Genomic DNA, 27431 nt, shown 5'->3' on the forward strand with positions numbered 1-27431 from the left:
TGTTTCTTTTTACAAAAAAAAATTCTATTTATTTTTAGACAGAGGGGAAGAGAGGGAGAAATAGAGAGGGAAACATCAATGTGTGGTTGCCTCCTGTGAAGCCCCCACTGGTGACTTGGTCTACAACTCACATATGTACCCTGATTTGGGAATTGAACCTGCAACCCTTTGGTTCACAGGCCAGCACTCAATCCACTGAGCCACACTAGCCAGGGCTACAAAGTTTCTTGTACCTTCTTCATGAAATGTCTCTATTTTTCATAGTAAATGGCTGGATACTTTCTGGACAGACCTATTATACCACGGTCCCCTCTGAGGTTGGCGGAACAGGCCCCCCTGCCACCAAAGCCAGCAGTGGCCCCTCCTCCATGGCCAGGGGCTCCGCCCCAGATCCGTGTTGTGAAGGGAACCAAGGAGCACCCTCTGGGCAGCAGGCCTGTCGTTTCCCGACTCACCAGCATTCCCAGGTGTATGGCCAGCACAGCCACACGTGCCTCCAGCTCTGGCTCCTGCTCGGCCTCCCGCAGTGCTCGGGCTCCACGTGCGTGGCCCATGTTGCCCAGGCACACCTTGGCGACGTCCAGCCGCTGGGTTTTCACACACACACGTGCCATGTTCTCCCAGACAGCCTCGCTGTGGCAGAGGGCATGGTAACTCAATTAGTTTCCAGTCCCCCAACGTTGGGCCTTATCTCAACCACTTCCAGAGTGCTGGGGACCTATGTGAACAGGCATCGTCACCTAGAAGGGGGAGATGCAGGAGCTGAATGGGCTCCACCCGCAGAAAACTGGGAAGACCAGGGACCACATACTCCCCAGAAGAAAACACACCTGTCCCCTGGGTCCCTTGGCTGGTGCACCACCTCCCATGGCACCTGCTCCGGAGGGGCCCTGGGACCCCTGTTCCTTATCCCCACTTCCCTCCCACAACCCCAGGATTCCTGCGTTTCCTCTGCAGTCGACAGGAGGCAAGTGCCATTAAGAGAGAGAAGGGCCTTCTGTGTAGGTAGACAAATGCCCACAACTCTTTCCTGTCTCAGTACATCTGCTCAGCAAACACAGGCTTCTCTTCCCCACCCCCACCACCCCCATGGAGGTGGGGGTGAGGACAGCCCTTCCCGTCTCCTGTCCCAGAGCTGAGGTCCGGGGGCCTGCAGAGCGAGCTGAGGAGTGGGATGGAACAGCTGCCTGTACGTACAGTTCCCAGGACTCCTGTGCTCCTCACTCGTGCCCACGAGCCTCGCAGAGTTGTCACATGTGCACATCCCGTCAAAGGCTCAGGGGCAGGAGTTCTTCCTATTCACTGTAAGGTTTCTAGAGGGTTCGCTCCGACACTGACCTGGGGCTCCTGCCCCACTCCCTGGCAAGCCCCAGGCTCAGTGTGAGCCTGGTAATGGTCTCAGATCCTGGATGGCCACCCTACAGGGATGACAAAGCTCCACCAGACTCCATCAAGTGCCCTTGCAGGGGCTGCATGAAAGGATGCTCTCTGGCCCTTCCTTCTGAAAAGTCCTTGGGCCCATTGATTCTGGCCCTACTCACCCTGAGCTCAGACACAGGCCTTTTCCATATAAACAACTCAGTGCAAGCTCCACACATGAAGGCAAAGAAAACAAATGCATTCACTGCCTCATCTCCCATGGATGAAATGGATGCCTTCCTATCTGAAGACCTGCAGCCCATGTACATCTGCTTATAAACATGTGTACCTGTATACACACATACACGCAACCCAACACACTCAGGTACAGGTAGTCAACAACATGCTCACATCCACACATACCCTTGTACACACACTTACACACAGAAGACACCCAGGCTCATCCCCTCTGATTGCCAGCTGCTCTGTGAGGCTTTCCCTTTACATGAGGCCAGCCTCAGCCTGGGCAGCCCCGGGAGCAAGTGGGCTGGGGCTACTGCTTCCCACCTGGCCTCAGCCGAGCAGCATGCGGGACTTAGGGGACTCTGCTCATAGACCCAAGACCAGCTGCCTCTGAGACATGTAGCCAAGGTCATAGTGAGGGAGGAGATGCTCAGGGTGTATGCAGGGCCCAGTTTGCAGCCCCAGTACTGCGGGCATTTTCCCAATAGCTTCGCCTGAGAGTCGGCTGAGGACGGGTGAGGGAGGGGCATGCATGAGAGGACAGAGCTGGTGGGCCCAGCCCTACTTCGAGCCACAGCAGAGTGTGGAGGGCCTGGGTAGGTGGGTGGGGCTCTGTGATTAATGGGAGACTTTCATCTCAGGTTTCATGACATGGACACAACTGGAGTGAAAACAGCTCTGGGGGCGGGGGGGCGCAGCACTAGAACAGACTGAGGCTGGTGTTTACCCAGCAGGATGGGCCTCATTGTGGGTGTCTGTGGTCTAAATGCCCAACATCTAGGTGCCCTCTCCTACAAACAAATGTATACTTTCATATGTTTTTGGCTTTATGTGGATCTTCTGGAGACTTTATAAAATTTGGTACCCCAGATATGGCTACTGAGGGATGGCCGAAAGTACAGGGGTGACGGGCTCCAGCTGACCTGTACAGGACAAGGCCTAGTGAGGGGCCTGCTGGAGCTCAGGGCCCTTTGATCACCTCCCACAGGGGCCTCCTACAGCACCTTCCAATGTGTCAAAGTCACCGTGCAACTCTACTCCTCTCCTTTGGAATTCAGAGGAACATGCTCTGAGAGAGCAGGAGCCTTAGAACACGGCCGGCCCAGAGGCCACAGCTGTCTCCTGCCCTGGGCCAGCAGTGCCGCAGTGAGGTCCGAGTCAGGCCCCTCTGCCCCTTCTCCATCCAGCAGCCTTAGGCAAGAAATCACCTTCTCTGTACCAAACACCCTTCTTTATAATAAGCAGAGAATTGCAGCTTGTCTTTCCCTCACCCTCACAGGCTAGTTGGAATGCACGTGGAAGCACTGCGGGTGTATAGCTGGTCGTCTAGAAGGACACGTCTGTATGCAGCCTGGACACTGCCCCTCCTGACGTGGAGGCTCCAGGGAGCCCTGAGGGTCTTGGGGGCAGACTTGGGCCTGGTACACACAGCTCTCAAAATACCACTGGTTTTAGGAATGGCAGCTGGTAAAAGCACCAAGGCCCAGGCCAAATCTGGAATCTCAAAGCAGACACAGTTTCTCACCCACAGCTTCTAGTCAGTTCTATATAATTTCTCTCTTCCCACTTATAGAAACGATGAAAAGTCACTGCTCCTTAGACTTCTCATTCCCTTCTCTTAAAAAATATTTATTTATTTTTAGAGAGAGGGGAAGGGAAGGAGAAAGAGAGGGAGAGAAACATCAATGTGTGGTTGCCTTTTGTGTGCCCCCCACTGGACACCTGGCCTGCAAAACCAGTCACAGCTCATTCCCCTTTAAACACACCCTGGTGTGCCCTGGCTGGTGTAGCTCAGGGAATTGAGTGTGAGCCTCTGAACCAAAGGGTCACTGATTCAATTCCCAGTCAGGGCTCATGCCTGGGTTGCTGGCAAGGTCCCCAGTGTGGGGTGCATGAGAGGCAACCACACATGGATGTTTCTCTCCCTCTTTTTCTCCTTCCCTTCTCCTCTCTCTAAAAATAAACTTTAAAAATCTTTTTAAAAAAACCCACACATTGGTGCTTTCAAGGTTCAGCTGCAGAGTAGGCATGGGCAGCACTGGGTGGTAGGTAGTGGTCTGGGGCTTGGACTCACCCAGACCTTCCCAGGCCCGCTGTGCAAGATGCTGATTACACAGGGGACCTTTCATACTCCCTTTCCAAAAGATTTCACAATTGCAACCTTCTTTAAGTGTGATGGTGAGAGTGAGGGCTGAGGGTGACCTCTTTGGTCTCCTCTTCCTGTCCCTTGTCTTTAAAGCAGACCGCGGATATCTGCACCCAATTAAAGTGGAAAGTAACCTGAACAGGCAGACACACTTGAGAACTCTGTATTGGCACTCTTCCCAGTGGGCAGAGCTGGGCTTTCACATGTCCCCATGTGGATGGCTGTGTGCTCTGCCCGCATCAAGTATTTGGGGGCAAAGGACAGGGGCCAGAGACTGACCGGGCTCACTGTGCCTGCCTAGGCTAGAAGTGTTGGGTGTGCTGTGTGCACAGATGAGACAGAGGATTCCATCCTGGGAACTAATCTCCGCTGAGGGAGGGCTAAAAAAAACACATGCTGGAAGCACACTCTTGGCTGTTCATGCTTGGCTAGGGCTGCCCAAGCACACCACAGTGGGGGCAGGCACCTCTCCACACAGTGGAATGCAGGATGGACCAAGAATGTAGACCCGAAGGGTGGGCCGCGTCCGCGGCTGGCCTCCAGCACAGCATCTGCACGGTGCGTAGCTCCTGCCCTTCTCCCCACGGGCAGCTTCAGTTCCAGTGTGCACTTCTGGGGCTTGTGCATACGACACACATTCCAAGAAGTAAACACCGCCTGGTCTCCATCCAAGTCGTGAGAGTTTCCTGTCGTCTGAGCCAGCCTGTGGACAGCATTCACATCTGCACTTCATCAGCTCAGAGAGGCGCCTCTGAGAGAGGCAGCCAGGGTAGCCGAGGGGCCGGCCTGAAACTGCTTTCCAACTTTCTGGAAAGCCTGTCCTTTGAGAAGCGTCTAGAAACAGCCTCAGAGGCCCCTCTTCTCAGGCATGCTGCATGGAGACCCCCAGTCAGAGCACGGGTGGCTGGGGGGTTAACAGTCTCATGTTCTACCATGCGGCACACATGCTGTTGCCGGATCTCCCCCTCGTCTCTGCTCTAATATAAACACTGCTGTTTGTACATGTGCTGGAACAGGGAGGCGCACGCAGGCACTGCAGCTGGATGCCCCCCCCACCCATGACCTAAGGCCCGGAACTCTGGAGGACAGGAAGGGCCCTCTGAGTGGCTCAGGGAGCCCATGGCTGGGTTCCATTCTCCAAAGGGACCCCCGCAGTCACAGAATGAATTTGTGGGGGGGGTTCCTCCAAGGACAGGGTTACTCCTCACTACCAGGCTTGCAGCTCTGCCCTGGCCCCTATCCCCATCTTCCCATTCCACCAGGAACCAGAATCCAGGGGGATGGCTGAGTGTGCAGGGCCTGATGACCGGACAGGAGCCCCTTGAGGACTTCCTGGGGGTCCTGGCCCCTCCCCTGCCCAGCCTGGGAAAGAGCTGGGTGGAGCTGGCCAGTGGTTGCTCCCAGGACAAGCAGAGCAGGTGCTCTGGTTTCTGAAACCATGTGCTGTTTTTTATTAGAAACCGGCCATTTAAAGCACAGGTGGCAAACACAAGGCCTGCGAGCTGAATACAGCCCGGCACCTTGTTTCTACCGGGAGTCAGTGCCAAGCTCCTTGCTCCTAGTTAAGGGGTAGTTGTACAGTCCTAAAATTACATTCATCCCTCTGAAGGCAACCGTGAGGCTGACATGGCCCCCAGGTAAATGAGTTTGGCACCCCTGATTTAAAAGCTACCTAAAGATAAGTGATTTACCAAAACGAGGAGGGGAGTTGATCTCCTTCTAATGGAGACTTGGGGAAGCTTCCTTTTTGAGGCCTCTGTCTACTGCACTGGGCACACAAGGACTCAAGAGTGTTTGAAGCACTTGCCCCAGCCCCCTGAGAAAAGGGGGCTGCATGTGGGAGTGAGAAGCGCAGACAGAACGCGCAGGCCCCTCCCCATCCAGCCCCGGGTACCGAGAGAAGAGGACCACAGGGTGGAGGGTGGGAAAGCAGGTTTTCCCTTGGCACAAGCCATGGAAAGGGGAAAAGTCCTAAAATAGGTCAATCCCTCAGGGAATCTGAGTAGACATTTATCAGAACCCACAATTCTCCAAAGACCCTGGCCTTTCAGGATTGCAGACTTAATGGCGTGGGGAGCCTCGCCTTGTGTACCGCACACACGGGCCCCGCGCACACAGGAGCTTGTTAGCAGTGCAGACCAGGTATCCACACTGGCTGGGAACTCCATGCAGCTGCAAAAGCGGGAAGGTGAAGGGTGAGGGTCAAGGGCATCTGATCACCTCTGGGCCCCAACTCCCTACCCGGCGAGGGGCCTGTCCTTGGACTTTGGGCCGCATGTGAAGACGGCAAATGGTCGAGGGCAAGCGCTGCCACTACCCGGAACTCCAGCGGTGTCCCATCAGGCACATGTGCATATACCATGGTACAGACACGCCTTTTTACTCCTTCGCAGCCGCTTTGGGGTCTTGGCTGGGTGAACGTCCCTGTACTGCGTTTGAGTCTGAAGTGGTGGCACAGAGCCTCCCACTGTGTTGGTCTGCGGCCCAGGGGATTTGAGCAGAGCAGATGAAGGTCTGTTCAAGGCCACGGGAGCTCACCGGCTCTGGTCGAGGTCCACCAGCATACCAGGGACGGACCTGGTCCCTTAGGAGCTGTGCGGATTGACATCCCCATCGGCAAACAGCCCAGGCCAGAGACCACATTCACTCTCCCTGAGGCCTTGCTGGTCCCTGTGCTGCATGTCCGGAGCCCCACCTTCCTGCACCTCAAGGACGACTCCCTGGTCTGAAAGTTTTCCAAGTGGGACCCTGACCTGCCAGGTCTAGGCAGTAAGAGGGTCTGGCTGGGACATGAAGGCCTGTCTAATGGAGCGCTCCATCATGCCCAGCCTTCCTCTGCTGCTGTCCCCTCTGGGCACTTCCCTCCTCCATCTGTATCTCCCTGTAACAAGGGCAGGTCCAAGCATATCGTGGGCCGGCAGTACCTCTGTGCTGGGGCAACAACCATGCCCTGTCACCAACACCCTGCTAGCCCTGAGCACAGGACACTGCCTGGGACACTGTGCGCAGCAACTGCCACTGACACTGCTCTGTGGTACCCGAGTGCCAGGCTGGCCATGTCCAAGACAGACAGGTGGGACCATGAGTCTGTTCTGGGCCAGCATTCCTGACCCTCCCTCTTGGAAAGGAAGACAGGGAGAAGCCAGGGAGGAGGGTCATGGAGCAGGACTTCAGAAGGCCCCCCTGCCTTTCCTATCAGGAAACACATCCTGTTAGTGTCTGGCTGCTGCAGCCAGCAGCTATTTGTTGCAGTTGGCTACGCCCTCCAGCTCACCAAAAACAGCCTCAAAAACAACCATTTCCTCTCTGCTCAGAGACAGGGGGAAAATGCACGCGCACACACATACACACACAGACACACGCACACATACTTCCCTGCAGCAGGCTCTCTGCTTTCCAGGACCAGCCGTTTTGTGTCGGAGGCACCAGGCAGGGGCTCAGGCAGCACAGAGGCCGCTGAACCCACACTCTTCCCTGCGGCCCTGCTCAGAGCCCCGCTACCACACTAGCTTTGCTCTGAGCTGAGCTGGTTTTAAGGAGACTCGGCTGATACCGCATTGCCTCCTGCCTTTCCTCTCCAGTTACTCTCTGTTCTCCCAAGTCAGGGAGAAGAGGCTTCCAGCCTTCCTGGGCCTCTGCTTCCCAGGAAGACGGCGCATTCAGGATTCTGGACTCTCGCTGGTGCCCTGCTTCCTTCCCGGTATGGGCCACGCAGTCACCTTCAGAACAGGCCTGTCCCTGCTCCAGGTAGAGGAAGGAGGGTAAGGAGGACCGTGAGGTGGGCTCACCTGCACCTGCTGCACGGGCCTTCCCGACCCTCCAAGAATGAACGGTGATGTCCTCTAGCCACCCCTAGCAGCGTCTTGGTTCTCCCTGGCCACAGAAGCTGACCAGGACTGGGACTTTCTCCACAAGCAGTCGGCACCGGCAGTCAGTGATGACTGTCCAGAAACTGGTGGCCACAGCCGTGCTGGTGGCCCTGGTCTCTCTCATCCTCAACAATGCGGCAGCCTTCACCCCCAACTGGGTGTATCAGACGCTGGAAGATGGGCGCAAGCGAAGTGTGGGGCTATGGAGGTCCTGCTGGCTGGTGGACAGGGCCCGGGGAGGGCCCAGCCCTGGGACCAGGCCTGCGCAGGTGGATACAAGGGACTGTGAGGCCCTGGGCTGGGGCTCTGAGGCAGCAGGCTTCCAGGAGTCCAGAGGTACCGTCAAATGTAAGTCAGCTCACTTTTCTGTCTCCTTTAAAAGGGGGTGGGGGACCTGCTAGCTCTGCACGACATGCAGAAGACAGGGGTCGTCTGTTTGCTGACAGGGGAGGGTGCTTTGCTCTGAGGGGCAGCACTGGCTCTTGAGGAACCAGCAGGCCCCAAGCTCCACACCCACCCTCCCTGGGCGAGCCACAGGCACACGTCAGTCCTGCTCAGCACAAACCCTTCTCTGCTCCTCCTTGACAGTTCTCATGTAGTAGTGGGCTTTCCTCTGCCATCATGCACAGCTAAAGAACAGATGCCTTAACCAAATCTAGAAAAATACATTTTTCCTGGTGGAAAATTAAGATTGCTAGTGAGAAAAATAAACAAGAAGCTTAAGAACACATGGCTGAGCTCTGACTTCATTCCTAGTTCTTAGGGTGGTTAAGGTGGTATGGAGTTCTGGGGGAGATCCACCAGGACTGACTGTAGGTGGGACAGCTGACTGCCTGCAAAGGCCAACCCCAAAGGGCAGCACCCTCGCTCCCTCTGCCCCATTGCCTCATCCTGGGCCCTGGATGGTCATACTGGGCACCGGGTCTAACACTGCTCTGGAAGCCAGGAACTTGACTTTCAAAGTAGGGTCAGGTGTGCATGTACCACAGGGAAGAGTTCTTAAGAATGAAGATGCTTGTCATCTAAACAGTCATTGGGGTTGATGGTCAAATATCTCCCTGTGAAGACCCTTTAAACTGCTGAGAGGGCCTAACTTGCAGGTGGGCGTCATCTCTTAGGAAGATGAAGTTTGTCTTCAAGGAAACGGACACACGCGAGGCTGCAGATGGCCTGCGCAAGGTTGTTGGAGGACATCCCGAAGTCTGCAGGCAGTACAGGCATGTGCTTGGTGTGTGACTGTCCTCAACTGCCGTGGCCTTGGAACCCCGACCTGTGGGGGAAACTGCGCTGGGGGTGTCGTCCCATTTCACAGGCAGAAACAGAGACTGCAGGAGACAGGCTCAGCTGAGGTCCCTGGGGCCATGCAACCCACTCTGTCTACTCAGGGTCCCTCACCACAGCCCGAGGGGGTCCTCTCACTCGGATTGGCTATCTGCCCCTCCCCGCTCATTTGCAAACAGAGAGCAAAAATCTTTCCTTTAAAGATCAAAGTGAATGAATGATTTCAAAATTTTCTGAGCTTGCTGAATGCAGGGGCCTATGGGGAGCCAGATAAATGTAGATGGACTTGGGTCTCTGTGTGACTTGCTGATCAAGAACAATCTTTCTTCAGCACGGGCCTGCGAACAAAAAGATCGAGGTTCGATTCCCTGTCAGGGCACATGCCTAGGTTGCAGGCCAGTTCCCAGCAGGGCCCAGTTCACAGCAGGGGATGCACCAGAAGCAACCATACATTGATATTTCGCTCCTTCTCTCCTTCCCTTCTAAAGATAAATAAAAATTTAAAAAAAAGAACAATCCTTCTGATTTGGGGACCGTCCTGAGGAGCAATGAAAACCAGTGGCCCAGAGGCAGCTCCAGTGAGAGTTCTGTAAAGCCCACACCTCTCCCCCTCCCCAAACTGGGAAGGGGACATCCTGGTCCTCAAGGACTCCTGCCACAGCCTCCAGTGCTGCCCAGGTGCCCTCCCTGTGGGTCTATCCTCTCTGTCCCCATGCTAAGGACTGGCCACCTTAGGCCAGGAGGACACACAGGGATCCTCCTAACCTCCACGCAGGCAGCCCTCGCCTTCCTCCCACCTTGCCACGTGTCCTGAGCAGCCGCATTCACCTGCCCTTGTTTGCTGTCCCTCCCGGACCACCTGATAAGGTTCCTGACCAACTTTTAAAATATCCTCATGCCATTGGTATGGCATTTGTGGCAGCTAACTATAAGGAACTTCTGAGCATCAAATATTGGTCCAGAATGAGCAAAAGGTCTACAGAATCTTCTCCAGCAAGATTGAACTGAGGAAAGTGAGCCATCTTCACACCAGGTCCATGGGACACGAACAGGGAGCAGCAAGTGGGCATCCTGGCCCTGGTGGTCCAGAGCTGGGGCTTCCTACCACCACCTTAAATCAAACCAGTGCTCAGTCTCATTAACTCCATGAAAAACCCTAGCCCCCGCTGTGCCCACGATCTAGCTAGGCATAGAGATTAGGAGGAAAGAGCAGGGAGGGAGTCCGTGTGTGACACCCACTGCCTCTGCGGAAATGCCCTCCACATCACCCAGCCATCACTCTGTCAAATCACCTCATCCACGATGGGGCGGTGGGGTCTGGGTGGCAGGGCTGACAGCCCAACGCACAGTTCAATCCTGGGCACCCGTCTAGAGGCCCCAAGGGGGCTTGACACGCCCTTTGTCAGGCATCACTGCTTCGACCAGAGGGCCAGGCTGTCCTAGAGATTCCACACATTGCCAGGCAGCCAGGGCAGTGGCTTGGGGACAGCAGACAGGCTTCCGCCGGCTCTGTGCCATTGGGCCTGGCAACGCCCTATGACAAACACCTTAAGGAGCCATTACTCAATTCTGGTCAGGGATTTCTGTGAAGCTGGGTGTCCTGAGCACACTGGGCAGGGACACGGGGGCCAGTCCAGGTCCTCCAGCTGCTCCCATGTCATGCTGGGTTCTGTCTTTGAGAATGCTCACTGGGCAGGGTGCAGTGATCTTGACTTTCAGGTGGCTCTTTTCTTCCTGTGAGGTTTCAGGGAGAACTCATGGGATGTGAGGTGCCCCTTTGGCTCCCAAAGAGACCCCATGACCTGACTCCAGGGTCAGTCATACTCTGGTCCTTATTTCCTGTCAGTGTTCATCTTTCCATATTACATGCATTGTCAGGCACCCGGTGTTCTTTTTCTGACACAGATTCATTCAGGAATAAACATTAATTACATCTTGGGTAGATGGCTGGAGTCAGTGCTCCCTGAGGGGAGCCCTTTGACCTGCCCATAGGTGATTCGATGCTCTCTGGCCCCAGGTAGAAACGCAGGTGGATGGAGTGTGCACCACATGCTGCCTGGCCAGATGACATTCATGCCACATGTCATTGGGTTCCTTAAAACCTGGGCACCACTGCCCAGACTATGTACACAGGTAGTGTTATGACCTGTAACATAGGGATGGTGGATTCCAGCCAGGGCGTGTCCCCTCTGAGAGGCCAGGGAAGGGAGTATGGCTCAGACAGGGCAGTCATCTCCTGAGACAGAGGGGTGAGTCTGTGAGCACTCACCATCTCAACCTTCACACCCTCTTGACATCTTCAGTACCAAAATCCATGGGGACCTGGGCAGAGGACTGAGTGGTGGCTTGTGAACTTGAGGATGCCACAGGGCCGTGCACTCAGATCTGCCAGGAAGGACGGAGCAGAGCCAAAGAGGATGGCCAGGTGGGCCGGGCAGCAGGTCCCCTGGGGGGAGGGACTGCCAGGGTCCCGGNGTGAGCACTCACCATCTCAACCTTCACACCCTCTTGACATCTTCAGTACCAAAATCCATGGGGACCTGGGCAGAGGACTGAGTGGTGGCTTGTGAACTTGAGGATGCCACAGGGCCGTGCACTCAGATCTGCCAGGAAGGACGGAGCAGAGCCAAAGAGGATGGCCAGGTGGGCCGGGCAGCAGGTCTCCCGGGGGGAGGGACTGCCAGGGTCCCGGGTGCTCTCTGCTCCAGGCTCCTGGGAGCCTCAGTCTTTGGCCTCATTGCACTACCGTGCGCTCCCTGTGGCTGCCCCCCCCGGTGCTTGTGTCCACCACAGGCTACTCCTGTCCTTGGCCAGCAGTTCATTCAAGTCCTTCCTGGCCTGCAAGCCTGAGCTTGGGAAACCAGACTCAGGGCCTGGCTGTTAATCTTCATCATGTTTAACACCCTTGCCTCAGGTCATGTCCACCTCCTAAATCCTATCACCTTTTAGAGAAGCAGAGTCTCACTGCAAAGAAAATCAAATGTGAAGCAAGAGCGGTGTGAACAACAGCCTCCACAGGAAGACAGCCAGTCTTCCTGAGCAAGGTGGGAAGGAACTGCTCGGGCTCGCCCCGTCCTCAGAGAAGACCACCAGCCGCACCGCCAGGTGCCCCACGAACACGGCATAAGCAGCCAGAAAAGTACCAGGAAATTGGCCTAAACCTTTGCTCATTAGTCTGAGCTGTCAGCCTCGGCCTTGGGGGAGGTGAGGAAGTCTCAGACCCCAGCGAGCACATGGTGCCCCTGAGGCTGAAGCTCAAGGGCACTGCTGCGGTTCTCCAGCACCCCATGTCTGCTCCCTCCTCCCTGGAATTCTGGACCCACCACCGCACCAGGCCTGGACCTGCTTGCTCCACTAGGGCTCCTCCAACTTCGCCCGACCCCTGCCCTCTGTCTCCTGGTGCTATAAAAGGTCAGAAAGCAGTGTCAGGGCTTATGATGATGGCAGTTGTTTCTGAGGTTATTCTGTAGACTATAGACTGTGAGCTCCACTACAGAGAAGTAGAGCCCACCTGCAAAGGGGGATGTGCCTGCAAGAATGAAGACTGACAGAGAAGACCCACAGTGCTCACCTCGGTCTACCCCAGCAGGCTCAACTCAAGAAGGTGAAAGAGCTCATTTGTTGGTGACTAGTAGCTCACGCACTTTCTTGTGCTCCTTGACCCTTGGCGCTGGGCTCTTCTGGAAGCTGCTCTGAGTTCCCAACAGCTGAGGCCTCTCCTACTGTCCTGCAACATCCACACTGCCCTCTACCCCATGCTGGAGCAGGCACTGGGATAAGGTCTGGGATTAGGGAAGGGCAAGATCCTTTAGGCTCTGAATGACAGACGGCCAGCAAGAAGGAAGCTGTTGAGATACCTCGGGCAGGAGGAATGCACCTTCCATGGCAGGGGGTGGCACAACACCTCCATGTGACTCAGATTCCTCAAGGGCCACGTGTGATCGTTGCCAGACACCACCGCAGCCCCACACTGGATGGGGTGGGGGGCCCAGGAGGCCAGTTTTCATTAGCTGTGGTGGGGCCATTTTAACAGTCTGGAAGAGCCACAGGGAAGGGACCTGCTGCCCCTGCCCCTTGCAGTTCATCCACAGCGTTGCTCTGTCGTCCGTCTGCCCTATGTGTACGTCCCCCGCCCCTGGACTGGGTGTGCGTTGGGGAGCGGAGTACATGAAGCCTGGGGGTGTGGGGCAGAGGGAAATCAGTGAGGCTGGCAGTGCAGACAGAAGGATGAGCCCCAGGAGGAGAGAGCCCCAGCCCTGAGCTCCGCACCCCACACTGACCACCTGCCTTCTTCCTTCTTGGTCCCTCACAGTGCAATTTGACATGATGCGTGCCTGCAACCTGGTCGCCACAGTGGCCCTTGCTGCAGGCCAGCTCACTTTCATCCTGGGGCTGACATGCCTGCCCCTGATGTCACCTGATTCCCAGTGCTGGGAGGAGGCCATGGCTGCTGCATTCCAGCTGGCGAGTAAGTACCCTCATGCCCCAGAGGGGCAAACACAACAGCAGCACCCTCGGCTTGTGTTGAGGCAGGAAGGCCTCCTAATGCCACAGGGACCCTCTGGGTCACCCCTTCTGCCTCACCCATTGCTGTGGGCAGAAGCAAAACAGAAGCATGCACACAGAGGTGAGGATCACTGAGGCTTTGTATCTCTGTAGCTGTGGCCCCTGGCCCTTTTCCATTTGGAGACAAGGTGCTGGCATGGGGGTAATGTACTCTGTCTTCTAAAGCCTCCAGCAGCCCATGCGGTGGGTGGCCTGGGTTCACGCCATCTTGAGAGGGCACAGGAGCCCCCAGGGGTGGTGAAGCAGCCTGCCCTTGGCAGAGGGGCGAGTGCCATCTGAGCCTATGCCTGGTGAGGCGAGGCAGCCCCACTTTTCCACAGAGCAGCCAGCCCAGGGCCATCAGGGAGTGAGCCTCTTTGGGCCAATCTGGAAGCCATCAAGGCCTCCGGGGGTGACTAAGGTGGCATGGGGCTGGGTATGAGCACACCTTACGGTCTTGGAAGGGTGAGAGTGGTGTGTCATTGTCAATGATCAGTGGAATTGCTCCGGATGCTCCCTGGTGCCCAGGAAGGACCCCTAGGGGGCTGCTCTGCTGGTTTCCCTCGACCTCTGTTCCTTCTCGCTGGCTCAGGGTTAACGACTGTAGAAACCTGGGGAAGTTCAGGCTTTCCACAACCCACTGTGGAAAAGTCAGGTCAGTGGTCCCGTGGGGAGACTGATGAGGTGGCCAGGACTTGGGGGCGCCAGGAGCTGACGTGCCTGGTGGAGAACGGCAGCATGTGCCAACGTTGAAGGTACAACCCCAACAAGCCCAGAAGAAGAAACGGCAGGAAGTCTGAATAGAATCGCTCTAGGAGTAACGGGTCCCAGCCCTTATCCTTCTGCAGTAACAGTTTCCAGAATGAGGCTGACGGGTTGGCAGGTGTTTGTGCTGGAAAGCGCCTGGGTGGGAATCAGAAAGGCCCTCCTGCGCCCTGTTAATGGAAGGTCATGTGGTCCTTGGCCGGTCCTTCTCCACAGGCTGGGTGCAGGAGGGGGTGGCTGAGGGCCGACCAGAGGAGAGCACAGGGTTTGGCGTGAAGGGGACTGGATTGCTTTTTGCCTCCATCACTTACTACCCATGTAACCCAATCTGCAAAGCAGGGGTGGAGTCTGCCCCCACTCCTCACACTGGACTGACTCTGAGAATTAATCAGGCAGGTGGAATGGGATCTTTGATCACTTCCACCTCCACCCGTCCTCCAGGACTGTGGGTATAAACCCAGACATGTCAAGTGACTTAGGAAATGCACCCATGTGCCCTCTGTCAACCTTAGGGCTGTAAAACAGAACTGGTTTCCTTGCCTTAGTGAAACAACACGTCTCCATCAGTGGGTTATCTGAAATTCCATCCCTTTAAGAAGGAAGCGGAAGATTTCAAAATGTGATTAGAAAAGCTAGATAAAAAACAGGTATTTTAGTGGCACTGAGGAAATGAAAGTAACATTTCCTGATTTGAAAATAACTCCTAGCAGGATAATCAAATTGGTCATTGTATTGCTGAAGAAGCTCCTTTGAAATACTTATTTAGAATTATTGGAAGAAATATTGTGGGTTTGGTGTGAAGCTGACATCTTACTTCCTGCAAACTCTTATTTTAGAACATGATAGTGTTGTTTACAAATAACATATTTTAAAAACTCAAAAGTGTGTGTGGGGGGAAGCCCCGTTAACTGAAGTCAGGTGGTCTTGCAGCAGCCCTGGCAGGGGTGGGCTGCCGAAGGTCCTCTGGAGCCTGTCCTGGGGAGGTAGGGCAGAGGGTACTGCGCTCCTCTCCTGAGTAGTTCCAGGCCAGCACAACCCCTGGAAAGGCTGGACCAGGCTCTATTTAAAAAAGTCAGACAGGCAGAGGCCAATGGAAAAAGCCAGAAGCACCGAGGGACAGCCCACGGTACTTCAGATGGTTCCTTTTGCCTCCACGGGCTGCCTCTCCCCTTGGTGTCTGACCATTACTCTCAGTAGGTCTGTTTTGCCCAAAAAGGAAATGCATTTGGCCCTGTTTAGACTTGTTTCATTGACAAACAGTACAGAATGCAGCTATGTGCCTTTCTTCTATCATGCTGCTAATTTTAGAGTTAGGTTTTTTCCTGTGCTCCGGTCCGTTTTAAACAGTTAGGGAGAGACTGAAGGGCGCCAGGATATCCTGTCCCAGGAGGGGGAAATGCCTGCTAGTACCTGTTACGCAAGCCAACCTTGAGTCCCTAGTGCCTGGGCCAGAGGGTGGGCAGGGGGAGAAAATGAGGACGGGAAAAGCACACGGAGTAAACTGGGGGCCGGGGAAAGCTGGGCCCAGCCGGGGACAGCAACTTGCTGATGGGAGGCTGCCTGGGCACCGTGGCCTCATGTGGGTATCCGCTCACTTGCTCATTCATTCTACACTAGCTTCTGGCACAATCCATGCTTACACAACGCCTGGCCTGGGTGTATAAGAGGACAGTCTCACTCCTCAGGGCTGGGGCTTCAAAGGACCCTGTCACAGTGACAATGGGGGACCCTGTGAAATGGCCATTTTCACAGTTCAAAAACCTATGAAGTATCAGCCATACCACCCGGTTTGCTCTCTCACGTTCAGGCCAACACACACAAATTTCCACTTTCTTTAAAGAATTCTCCAAGTGCATTTTTTAAACCCTCACCCAATAATATAGTCCCTGATTTGAGAAAGGCTGGAGGGGGGAGACACTGATGTGAGAAAGAAACACTGATCAGCTGCCTCCCACATGTGCCCAACCAGGGATTGGACGGGCAATATGGGGATGTACCATGACCGGGAATAGAACCTGCCACCTTTTGGTGCATGGGATGATGCTCAACCAACTGAGCCCCCTGGCCAGGGCCCAAGTACAATTTTAATTTACCTTAAGGTTGAAAGAAATTCCTTCCTGTCCCTTATCCACCCCCATCCCGTAAGCTGAATATGCTCCAGAAACCCTGCACGTTCCCTGTGGGGAAGGCACTCTGCGTGCTAGAGACACAAACCTGAGGCACCCAGATTTACCTCTCGTGCCCCGCAGGGTGTCTACAAGGCCCTTGGCAGGCAGGAAGCCACACAGGGCCAACGAGATGGGTGCTGTCACCATGGAGCCGCTCTGCACTGCCTCCTTCCCCACCCTGGATCTTTCTGTTGGAACCAGCGCACAACAGACACCAACTGTCAGGCTTTCCTCTTTTTCCCTCCCCCAGGCCTGTTAAGGCCCGTTACTCAGTCTGTCAGTAATCCACCTCTGGAGCGCTGGAGCCCCCTCTCCGGAGGGCTCAGAGCAGCTGGGCTGCAACCACAGGCTCCTCACGTTCTGATGACGGCAGAGGTTAAGGAGGGTCTGTAATGTGGACCTGCAGTGTGAGGGCCAGCAGTGGTGATGCGTGGGCCTTGCTTTGCCAGGCGTAAGAGCTTCCCTCCCATGGCCTCACACGTGCTTGAGCTTTGGTCTGGCTCACTCTACAGACCCTTCCTTTCTCCCTGACTCTCCTGGTTCTCTGCTTCTTCATGTCTGAGGTCTCACCGGTATGTGCAGAAAGTCACGGCTGGAGCAGGGAAAGCAGTGCAGAGCGGGGCTGGGGCGAGGGTTGCGGTCAGAGGAAGCCACCTATGAGAGGCAAATGTTCTTTCCCAGCCTCTGGTAACTGCAGTTGCCGATGACTCACGTCAGACACTTGGAGCAGAGGAGAAAGCCAGAGTGAACTCTGCAGGCAGCTCAGCTTGGGGGCACCTCAGGGCTCCTGAGAACAGCTGAGCTTTCCCATGGGCGTCTGGGTGAGTGGGCTCTGGAGCAGGCAGCCTGGCTCTGGATGAGTCGCTCACCCCTGTCCTCTTTGGGCAGCATGGGAAGCGACCCAGGCCTGCAGATGCCATCTTCAGTTGTGCTTGCTGCTACCATCATTCTGACTCCCCACTACAGTCCTGCTGGACAACACCCCGCTGGGATGTTACCAGTCCCCACGCACATCCTCTGCGCTCTTTGCCAGGACTTAGGGCTTTCCACCAGAGCGTGCCATGAGTGCCAGAGCCCCACCAGGTGTCCCCTTGGCCCACGCCATGGGCAGACTATCCTCCTGGGCAGAATGCTGGGGGTGGGGCTTTGAAATTTCCTAAGTATGACCCTCCTACAGCCCCCTAGAGGCTCCCAGCAGACCCTGGGCCCTTGCTGTTGGCTAGGTAGGACTGACTACCATGTGTAGCCCAAGGCTGACATTTTCAGATGGAATGGATGATCCAGTGGTTATTCAAGGCTCTGCACTTGGGTCAAGTTGCACCTTTGAAGGGTAACTCCTTGGCCACTGCTGAGCCTCCCCAGCAGTGCACTGTTGGAGTCCAGCCTGAGAACCCCGTGGGCAAACATGCTTGATCAGGCTGGCAACATAGCTGGTGCCCCCATGGCTCACTGTCCCCTATTGGTGCATGATGGTTTCTCCCTGGGGTGGAGGGCCTGTGCACCCCGCTGAGAGCCCTGGGCTACTAGACTCTCCCCCTTGTCTTGGGAGCCAGTATCTGGCCTGATATCATGCAGTTGGAGCACCCAAAGAGCAGGCTTCTCATCCGCTCCCTCACCTAAACCACCCTCTCTCATTCCTACTGCTCATGAAAGTCCCCATATACGCCACTTGCAATTGTTTTTCAAAAATGCTGATACATAAGTGAAAAAATCCTCTAGCACCACATCAAGGACCCTAGAAATGGTGTCCAAGGCTACATTCATCCATACGTGTGACACCCAGGGGCATTATGATAAAAAACACAGTCCTCTTTGCAATGTCCCGATGTGGGGCTTTTAGCCCAAGCAATCTGCCTCCCTTTCAACAGTGGCCACAGGTCTACTAGCCACAAGTTTATCACAATGCATTTCTTCCGAAACGTGTGGCTCTCGTTCTCAGGCATCCATAGGTTTCTTATTCTAATATTTGATATTATTCCTAGCTTATGATTTATCAACTCTCACCCTACGTAACCCTCGCCTCCCATCTCTGCAGAAGTTTTAGTCTAGCCTCCTCGTCAGTCATGGGAGTGGCCCCACACCTTGCTTGAACTGATCATTTTTCTCAAAGTATAATAACCACAATGAAATGATGCAGTCAAAAGTACAAATGAGCAATGATTTTTGCAGAAGTTGGAGGCTGTTTCACGTTTCATTCTGAACTGCCTTTATAATGAATGGCCTTGGGCTCTCGTTGGGACATTCTCTAGCAATTCCTCATCTGTTCACGGAGCTGCCCAGCAGGCCCAAGCCCTCGTTCTTTCCTCCCAAAGAAGGGAACCAGCACTTGTCTGCTCCTGGCCGCTCACACCCCAATTTCTGAAGCCTGGCACTTCACAGAGTTCAGTGTCATCTACAAGCTGAGCACGCACTCCCTGCAGCTGGTGGACACCAGTCCTCACCGTGATGGCCTGTAGCACCAGGCTCTGGTCTGCATTCTTTCTCTAGCCTCAGCCAGTTCTCGAGACACCAAGCCCCCTTGGTTTAAGCAGGATGACTAACAGTGGGGTTTACTGTGGAACCTGGTTGGAAGCCACGTTAAAAGCCTCACATGACTTCGTCTCTGCTGGCTTCCTCTTTCCATTTCTGGAAATCATTAGAGTTGTTCTTATGATGGCAAAATGTAGACACACACCAAGGGCCACTGACTCCCCGCCTCAGAGCAAACCCATGATAATTTTATTAGTAGTCCTCAAAGGTCAGGCGAGGAGGTAAGACAGTAATTACCTTGGCATCTCAAGAGCTGATGAAGATTCTGCTGTTTTTCTTAGACTCGGGGACCTTTTCATAGGATTATACAAGTTTTGGGTTTTTTTTAACAAACTGGTACGTTGCTCGGTCTGGACAACTTGCTCTCCTGTTGTCCGTGCCCACGTCCCAAGCCCCAGCCTCTACCCCAACTGCACCCCTCACTCCTTCCTTCTCCATTTTCTCCGTGCGGCTCAGGGCCCTGGTGTGTCAGGCTGTGCTCCAGAGCGTTGGTTCCCATGGAAGTGCATGGTCATTCGAACTGTACCAGCTTTAGTTTTTCCTTTTCCCAGAATCCTTCACTCTTGGCAGAAACACTGAATCACCACTGTTCTGCTCAGAAGGCTGGATGATCCCGAAGCTGTACCCTGAGCGGATCCATTAACTAACTAGTTTGCTCTGTAACTACAGGGTCCAGCACAAATAACGTCCCTTTTTATTACAAAATCTTTTATTACAAAATCATAAGCATGTAGTTCTGTAACATAACAATATCACACTCAAGCACACCATATGACATTTTAGGTGAAATGTTCAAATTAAAACTATAAATTATTTATACCCATATTACTACTCCACCAACCACACTCATGCAGGGGTCATTTGTGCCATACCCTATATTCTCTCTATAGGGGTGTCAAACTCATTGTCACCGGGGGGGGGGGGGCCACATCAGCCTCACGGCTGCCTTCCAAGGGCCGAAATAATTTTAGGACTGTGTAAAGGTAACTACTCCCTTAACTGTTAAGGAGTTGAAATGACATTCAGACCTTTGAATGCAACTGCAAGGCTGATGTGGCCCCCGGTGACAATGAGTCTGACGGCCCTGCTCTAGAAGCTGTCGCACCAGCCCTAAGTCACAGGTGCCTGCGTTGCCAGTTCAGCTGCTGTGCAGGCTGGGGCAGGTGTGCTGGGTGAGGAGCTCAGAGGTCAGCCCCACGGGTTTCCACTTATGCCACCTGCATGTGCTGACAGTCATTCAAAAGGAAGGCCCCGTGACAGACACCGACACCCTAGGAAGCAGGCAGGAAGGAAGAGAAAGGAAAGGGCGCTCTGCGGGCTGAGCTGTGAATCACGCTGCCCACTGAGAGGCCAGTTCACAGGAAGGGGCTGCTGGCTTTGGAAACACAAACTCAGGAGATGGAACCAACTTCATGTGTAGAATTTGGTGTGTTTGCTAAAACTCTCCCCTTAAATTTGTTTCTGGACAAACATCAACATCCCTGAAGATTCTTGGGAGAAAAGTCTTCAGGGACAACTCTGAGGAGGGGGGTGGTCTCCACATCAGGCTGTGACAGAAACGGACAATCTGAGGCTGAGGCCAGGGCACCCCCGTACCTAGTTCAACACCACTCCTCTCCTCCAGCCAGAGCTGTGGAAGTAAAAGGCTAGTCTCACTTCAGGAGAATGTCTGCACGTGGCTATACCTGGCATCAGGGCTGAGGCTGGAGGTGCACAGTGAGGTGGTGAGCCCACAGCCCCTGCCTTTGCGTGTCTCTGTGACTTTTTACTTCTGACAAGTGGCACCCATGGAAGCTCCCCATGCTTCCTGTGTCTGCTCAGTGCCTACAGCCCCTGGTGGCCTAGGGTGGCGCTGGATGTCTGTCAACCACTGGAGCCACAGACATTCTGGCAGCTACACCTAACGAGGCAGAGTGTAAGTGTCACTGCCCCAGCCCTGCCGTAACAGCCACCCGTGCGGCCCCGGCTCTGCCCTCAGTACAGTGCCCGTGCCCACTGTTTCAGAAGATGGTTCTCCTACATGCATTTTTTTAATGTTAGGGAAACAAACTCCTTCTCTGACTATATGATCAACTAAAATAAAGCAAAAGCCAACACTGATCTTTACGCAGAATAAGTCATGTAAATGCAAATTTTGTTAACCTTTTTTCACACCAGGATACAGAACTAGGCTCATTCTTTCTACTTCTCCTGGGGGTAAAGCCAGTTAAGGTGCAGCCTCTGAATCACGCCAGCTGTGCTGGAAACAGCCGGTGCTGCTCACTGCTGGGTTTTGACAGTCCCCAGACGTACAACAAAATGGGAGGCTGTGCGGATCATTCATTTTCACTTTGCACAGATGCCATCTGTCAGGCTCTGAGCTGATCCTGATCTGCCATCTTTACCACTTTCCTGCTCGTGTTTTCAGGATGAGGTGGCTGTGCCCAGGGCATCTGTGCACATGTAAATTTACACGTCATGAATCAATTATCCACAGCCTGAATGTTCTTTCATCTTCTAATGGAAAAAACCTGACGTACTCTGAAATCTGAGTTTGTGTACCCTGTAGGCAGCATAGCTAAACACAGGAAGTAATAAACAGATTCCAATGGTTACAAAATCACAGCCTATCCTATCTTTAAAAACCTATGACAGTGATCTTAAGAAAAGGACTGGCAATACAGTTAGGTAGCCCTGAGATGCTGGGAAATGCAAGTGTGGGCACAGGACAGCGTCCAAGTCTTGCCACTCAGTGCTGGGACAGTGCCTTGGCACAGCCGGGGGTGGAAGCCAGTGGCCGCTCTGCCCACACGGTCTGCGAAGCCCTCCATGAGGTCACATTTTCACTGTTTGGAGGTTTGGAGTTCAGGGTGCTTTCTCCACATGCTGGTCTCCTGATGTCACAGGTCTAGCCTAACGCAGCTCTCTGGGAGGGTCTGCCCAGCCGCCACCTCTGGTCTCTGGCAGAATGCTGCCCCCTCACTCCCGTACCATGTGTCCTGAATGCCTCTTGCACACTGCAGTGCACTCGGTAGTGATTGATTTCATCTTCAACCCCTCAAGCAGAATGCCCGTTCCCAAAGGACAAAACAGCTGAGCCTGAGCAACCCCTCTGCCCCGCCCTGAGCACAGTTGATGAGCAGAACCTCAACAGGTCTGCTGAACACGTCATACACCAACTAATGCAAGGTGCCAGCACAGCAGCCCTGACTCCGTGCTGAGTGACATCCACTGCATCGTGGCTAGTGGGGTCCTGTCCCTCTGACAGGCTTTAGTCATTAAGAAGATTGGAAGAGCTTCCGGTAAAAATGGCAAAGTAGGTTACAATTCTGTTTCCTTAATAAATTAATGTAGTATAACAACAGAAAAAAAGCAGCTTAGAGGTCGGGACTATGGAAGCTGCCATTCATCACGTCTCCTTCCATACTACATTCTACTCTGCATTATGGACCTATCGGGATTTTGGCTTAAACTGGGTGACTCTCTGAGAGGCTGAGAGCGATGGGTGGGCCAAACTCCAGCCGCAGGGACACTGCTGGAGACGGTGCTATGCTGTGACCTTAAGGAGGCTGACCCATGACTCACCCTCTGAGTGCCGAGGGATGGAGGCCAGGAGGCCAGGAGGCCACCCTCCCTCCCAGGGCTGATGACGCACAGGACAGCGGCACCAGGGCAGCCTGCAAGAGATGGAACTTGGCATCTCAGAGGCACCAGTGGGGCTGCAGTGTGACAGCGACAGGGCAGAGGGTGCCAGAGGGGATCTGTTGGTGGGGGGGGCCTGATGTGTGCTCTGCAGAGCTGACTGTGCAGCTGGAGGAGAAGCGTGTGGAGACATTAATGCTCACTATGAAACTGACTGGCACAGCAGGGGGAAGGTGGGACGTACAGGCCCATTGCTAGTGTCATGACAGACTTCAGGAAGTGCTTGTTAATGGAAGAACCTAAAATTAGCTGCACTTCTAAAATACTCTAAATGTTTTATTATGAACATTTATGCAAAGGATTTGATGAATCATGCATGTCCTGCTAAGGACACAGGGGGGAACACTGAGCAGCCCCTGGGGGCCCTTTCCGTTTGCTCCCTTCCCCTGGAGGCGACTGCTGTCCTGTGCTTGTGTCGGCCACTCCCTGGCTTTTAGTATCTTTATTCCCTCTCCAAGTTCTTCTAAAAAGCAGCCTGATGGCTGAGCCTGTGCAAACCATGCACAAAGGAGCACACGTGACAGGGCCGTGTCCCTGTGACTTCCTCTCGGGAACCACTGTTTCTGCGTCTCACCCTGGCGTGGTGCTGCTCACGCAGCTGTTGCCAGCTAACCGCAGCTCATCAGCTCCTGTGGACCCGAGTTTCGGATGCTGCGAGTCTGGGGCATGGTCATGTTTCCCGTGGCGGCAGGGGTTTCAGCCGGCGTCATCCTGGGAGTGGAACTGTGGATCCGAGGGCGACGCCATGCTGTCCTGAGCTCCCAGTTGGTGAGGGGCGGGTCCCCTCTGCCTCCAACCTGGGCCAGCGCTTGATGTCTCCTCCCTTTTTAATTCTGCCCGGCTGAGGGGTGAGTGCACATCATCCTCCCCAGTTTATGGTCACCTCTTTCAGTTCGATTCTCATGATTCTCAAGTCTCCACTGAAATGTCTTGCAACAAAATTCAAGGTGCTCTCTCTGTCCATCAGAGGTGTAAAGCAGCCTCAGGACAGATAATTGAACTGTGAGAGAGGGTTGCCCTGGAAGCCACAGGGAGGCTCAATCCTTTCACACTGTTCTCTTTTGACAAGTGATGCTTCAGAATTGCAGCTGAAGCCACATAAGAGATTTTAAAAATGTTCTTAAAATGCACACAAACCAAAGGGAAGCTTAGTTTTAAAAGAGAGAAAACAGATTTCAACGGAAGCAGAGGGTAAGTGTCTGTATGCCTCGGGGTCGGTGGCCGGTGCAGTCCTGTCCGCCCTGAGGGCTCCCACAGGCCTTGCTGTGAGTCCCCTTGCTCCTGACACAAGGGCCTTGCTCCTGACACAAGCTGGCACCTTAACTCTCTCTTCCCAAGTTCCCATCCTCCTCCGTCCTTCTGAGTTTTGTTGAAACGAGGTATAACAAGCTCCCTTGGGTGACAAAAAAATGCCCAGAGACAGAGTAAAAATGAGGAGGACACAAAGCATTTTCATTCCCATTACACACAAAAAGGCTATAGTTCCTTTCTCTGGTCACGTACAACTCGGTGCCACAGAATCATGAGCAGAGATGCACCCTTCCCTGGGAGAGGAAAATGACAGAAGTTTCTTTTTGTCAGTTGGCATGACAAACAAAATTATTTTTAACAGAAAGGAAGTATCCAGAAGCTTTCCATGTATAAAAGCTCCACAAAGTACTGTAGACAATTAAAATAGAGATTAGTCACTGTCACCATTGTTAGGACACGACCGAGTTAGGTGAATGTTTAATTCACACTTTCTAGGAGTTGCAGTGATGGTGAGAGCACGATGCTTGTATTTTTAGAACACTCAAGCCTGTCCTCCACACCCCACCCCAGCACTAACTCCCAACACAGCAGAACCATTAGGTGTCATCGCTGCTGCTTTTTGCTCTGGGGCCACACTGCTTGTGCACGAAGTGGTTTTCTGAGGAAAGCAGGGGAGGCCGTGGGGAGTAGGGGGAACAGCATGAATGGATGTATGGACATCACAGCGCAGGGCAGGCAGGGGGACAGCAGGGACAGCAGCGACAGCAGCAGCAGCAGCAGCAGCAGCAGCTCAGCCTGGCCAGAGCATAGGGCAGGGAACGTGGCTGAGCCTGAAAGGGGCCAGAGGCCCATCTGGACCATTCTGGGTTAGGAGAGACTATGTCTTCATCAGGCAGTTTTGGTTCCAAGAAGCAGACTCCCTCAAGTCAGTCAGCATGTTGGGGGGAGGGGGGGTGGGGTGCTGGTGGAGAACACAGGGCTCCCCGGGCAGCCCAGGCCTCTGCTTCTGCTCATTCTCCTCATTCTTGCTGGCCATGGCTCTGCTGGACCCCACAGCCTCCTTCCAGGTTCCTCTGCCTCATACAGCCCCTCCCAGCTGAGGGGTGTGACAACCTCAGGGAACAAGGAGGGGCAGGGCCCTGTGGACCAGCTTCCTCAACTGCAGAACAGTGGCGGCCTGTCCTTCATCCCCTGGCCAGGGTTTCTAGCCTGGATTTGGACTTGAACTCCAATTCATAGCAGTGCCCTGCTATCCTAGTCAACAGATCCTAGGTGCAAAGTCCTGGCTTTCCTTTTATTAAAACCGATGAGTCAAGTCTTTGGAGCTCCTTAAAGGTGAAGCCATTAAAGTAACGATGCTGTGGTATTAGCTTTGAACTGAATGTGAACAAGTCTGTGAGAACTGCCATCTGCGGAAGACTAGCCACAGTCTTAGCATGGCCCCTCCCCTTTTCTGCCATCAGAGTTTAGATGGGAAGGGAAGAATATGGAGGGGAAATAAGCAGTGGGGAGGGGACCATGGGGGTGAGAGGGAAATTCTAGAATCAGACGCATGGATTTGGAAGTGAGAGGAAAACCAAGTGTGGCCACAGAAGACTCAGACACGTCTCCAGCCTCGGTGTCTGCCCCTCCCAAAGCATGCAGGCTCTAGGCCACCTCACGTTTTGAAAGAAAACCTCTATTCCCTTTAGAAGCAAATGCTAAGAACAAGAAAACTTTTAAGAACAGGAATTTGGACTGAGTTAAACAGCAATCTGAGTTGTTTCTAAATAAGATTTAGGAAATTTCTGTGTTTGCTTTCACTTTGAATGAATTGTTTATAAAAGTCAGATTGGACCTCAGACAAAGTTCCCTCTGGGTTTGTCTGGGGTGAGGGAACGTGAGTGTCAGTGTCACATTTACGGGAAGGGGGACCAGGAAGCAGCCTGACACCTGGAGGACCCCAGGAAGAGCACAGGGGACTAGACTGCTTTCTTCAGAAGCCCCTAGAAATTATCCTGGCCAGGATGTAGCGGTTGCACACTGCACCCCGACCCCCAACTACCAGACTCACAGGCCATAAAAACCCACAAAGGCCTCACACAGAACAGCTCACCACTGAAGTGTGGGTGCCAGGTGCCGTGAATGTGGCTCATCACCAGCCCCAGGAGCACCAAGTGCTGGGGAAGAAGCGGAGCGTGGTTCTGTGTGGGGTCCACTTTGGGGTCTGAGTAAGGCTTTCTCAACACTTGTCTTTCATTTATAGGTTTCGTCCTGGTCATTGGGCTGGTGACGTTCTACAGAATCGGCCCGTACACCAGCCTGTCCTGGTCTTGCTACCTGAACATTGGCGCCTGCCTCCTGGCCACCCTGGCCGCCGCCATGCTCATCTGGAACATTCTCCACAGGAGAGAGGACTGCATGGCGCCCCGAGTGATCGTCATCAGCCGCTCCCTGACTGCCCAGTTTCGCCGTGGGCTGGACAACGACTATGTGGAGTCACCATGCTGAGGGCTGCCACAGTGGGGCCCTGCTTGGGACTTGATCCACTGTAATGGAACAGTCTAGAAACCAAGGGACTGCCTGTGTGCAGGCAGTTGATTCACATGGTTTCTTATATATGCATATGTACGATACACAGGTATGTTTACTACGTTTATAGAAATATATTATTGATCATATATCGTCTGTGCCAGCCTCCTCCTGACACACTCACAACCTGGCTTCACGCTCATGCACGTCGCAAGAAGGAGACCAGCACCTGAGGGGCACGTGAGGAGCGGCAGCTGCCCTGCCCGTCTGGGGTAACTGATTCTGTTTCTGCTGAGAGGGCCAAGGGCCACCGTGACCGCCTTTGGCTTATTCAAGTAGAACATCCGGGAGACTTTCTGGAAGTGGCCATGACCTTTCTCAAGTAGCTCAGAATTTACAATCAGATGATTATGGCTTTATGACAGGATGGAGTTAGTAATGTCTGTTTGTGCCTGATTATTTTTCTAAGTTAAAATAAAATGCAGACCTCTTGCCACCATCTAAAACATGTGTTGTATCTACCTACACCGCCACATGGTAAAAAGAACTTGGTCTATTTTTGTGATTTTTGTGGGCTATCGGTAAGAGAAGGGTTGAGACCTTTTAAAAGGTCTGGTAGGAGTGCAGCTTCTGGTTTCTTGTGTCCTTATTCACATTGCCGGTCAACGGAGCCTCAGAAGCCCGTGTTCCTACAGACCCACCATCAGTGGAGTAAGAGGGGAAAAGTCTGTTTGTTTAAAGAAATTTAGAAAGAGGTTCACTTTTTTCCTCTATAAAATCTTTAGTCTGTCTTCAGCCAAAAGCTCAGCAGGCTACGCCTTCATGATGCTACACCGACTCTAAACCACCCAGCTCCTAAACCTGTGACAGGTGAATAGGCCATAATTCCCCAGGCTGAACAGAAAACACTTAAAAACTGGCCCATGTCCCCAAAGACCTGGGACCAGGACTGCCTGATGACACCTGTAAAGACAGTCCTCTAATAGCTGCACTGTTTGAATTCATGCCACCTGAAGTGGAATCACTGTCACCACCCTCTGGCCAGGAAGCTGATACCAGCCATTTGTGGGTACCATGCAAAGC

General features: G+C 53.7%; 2 protein-coding genes across 4 annotated transcripts in view; one reads left to right on the top strand and one right to left on the bottom strand.

Annotated features, from left to right (window-relative positions):
- The window catches only part of IFT140 (intraflagellar transport 140), a 94384-nt gene that overhangs the window by 21417 nt on the left and 45536 nt on the right, over positions 1 to 27431 (bottom strand). For all 3 annotated transcript variants that reach the window (XM_037034666.1, XM_037034664.1, XM_037034667.1), the window contains exon 19: positions 456 to 633. In XM_037034666.1, coding sequence (XP_036890561.1) covers positions 456 to 633 — 178 coding nt within the window. The remainder of the gene's footprint in view (positions 1 to 455; positions 634 to 27431) is intronic.
- On the top strand, positions 7037 to 27248 carry TMEM204 (transmembrane protein 204). Its single transcript, XM_037034669.1, has 3 exons — positions 7037 to 7965; positions 13211 to 13366; positions 26083 to 27248. The coding sequence occupies exons 1-3, from the start codon at positions 7686 to 7688 to the stop codon at positions 26325 to 26327; spliced, it is 681 nt and encodes a 226-aa protein (XP_036890564.1). The 5' UTR covers positions 7037 to 7685; the 3' UTR covers positions 26328 to 27248.

This window comes from Sturnira hondurensis, unplaced genomic scaffold, assembly GCF_014824575.4.
Source record: "Sturnira hondurensis isolate 20B ecotype Veracruz unplaced genomic scaffold, ASM1482457v3 Scaffold0022179, whole genome shotgun sequence".
Taxonomy (NCBI): Eukaryota; Metazoa; Chordata; class Mammalia; order Chiroptera; family Phyllostomidae; genus Sturnira; species Sturnira hondurensis.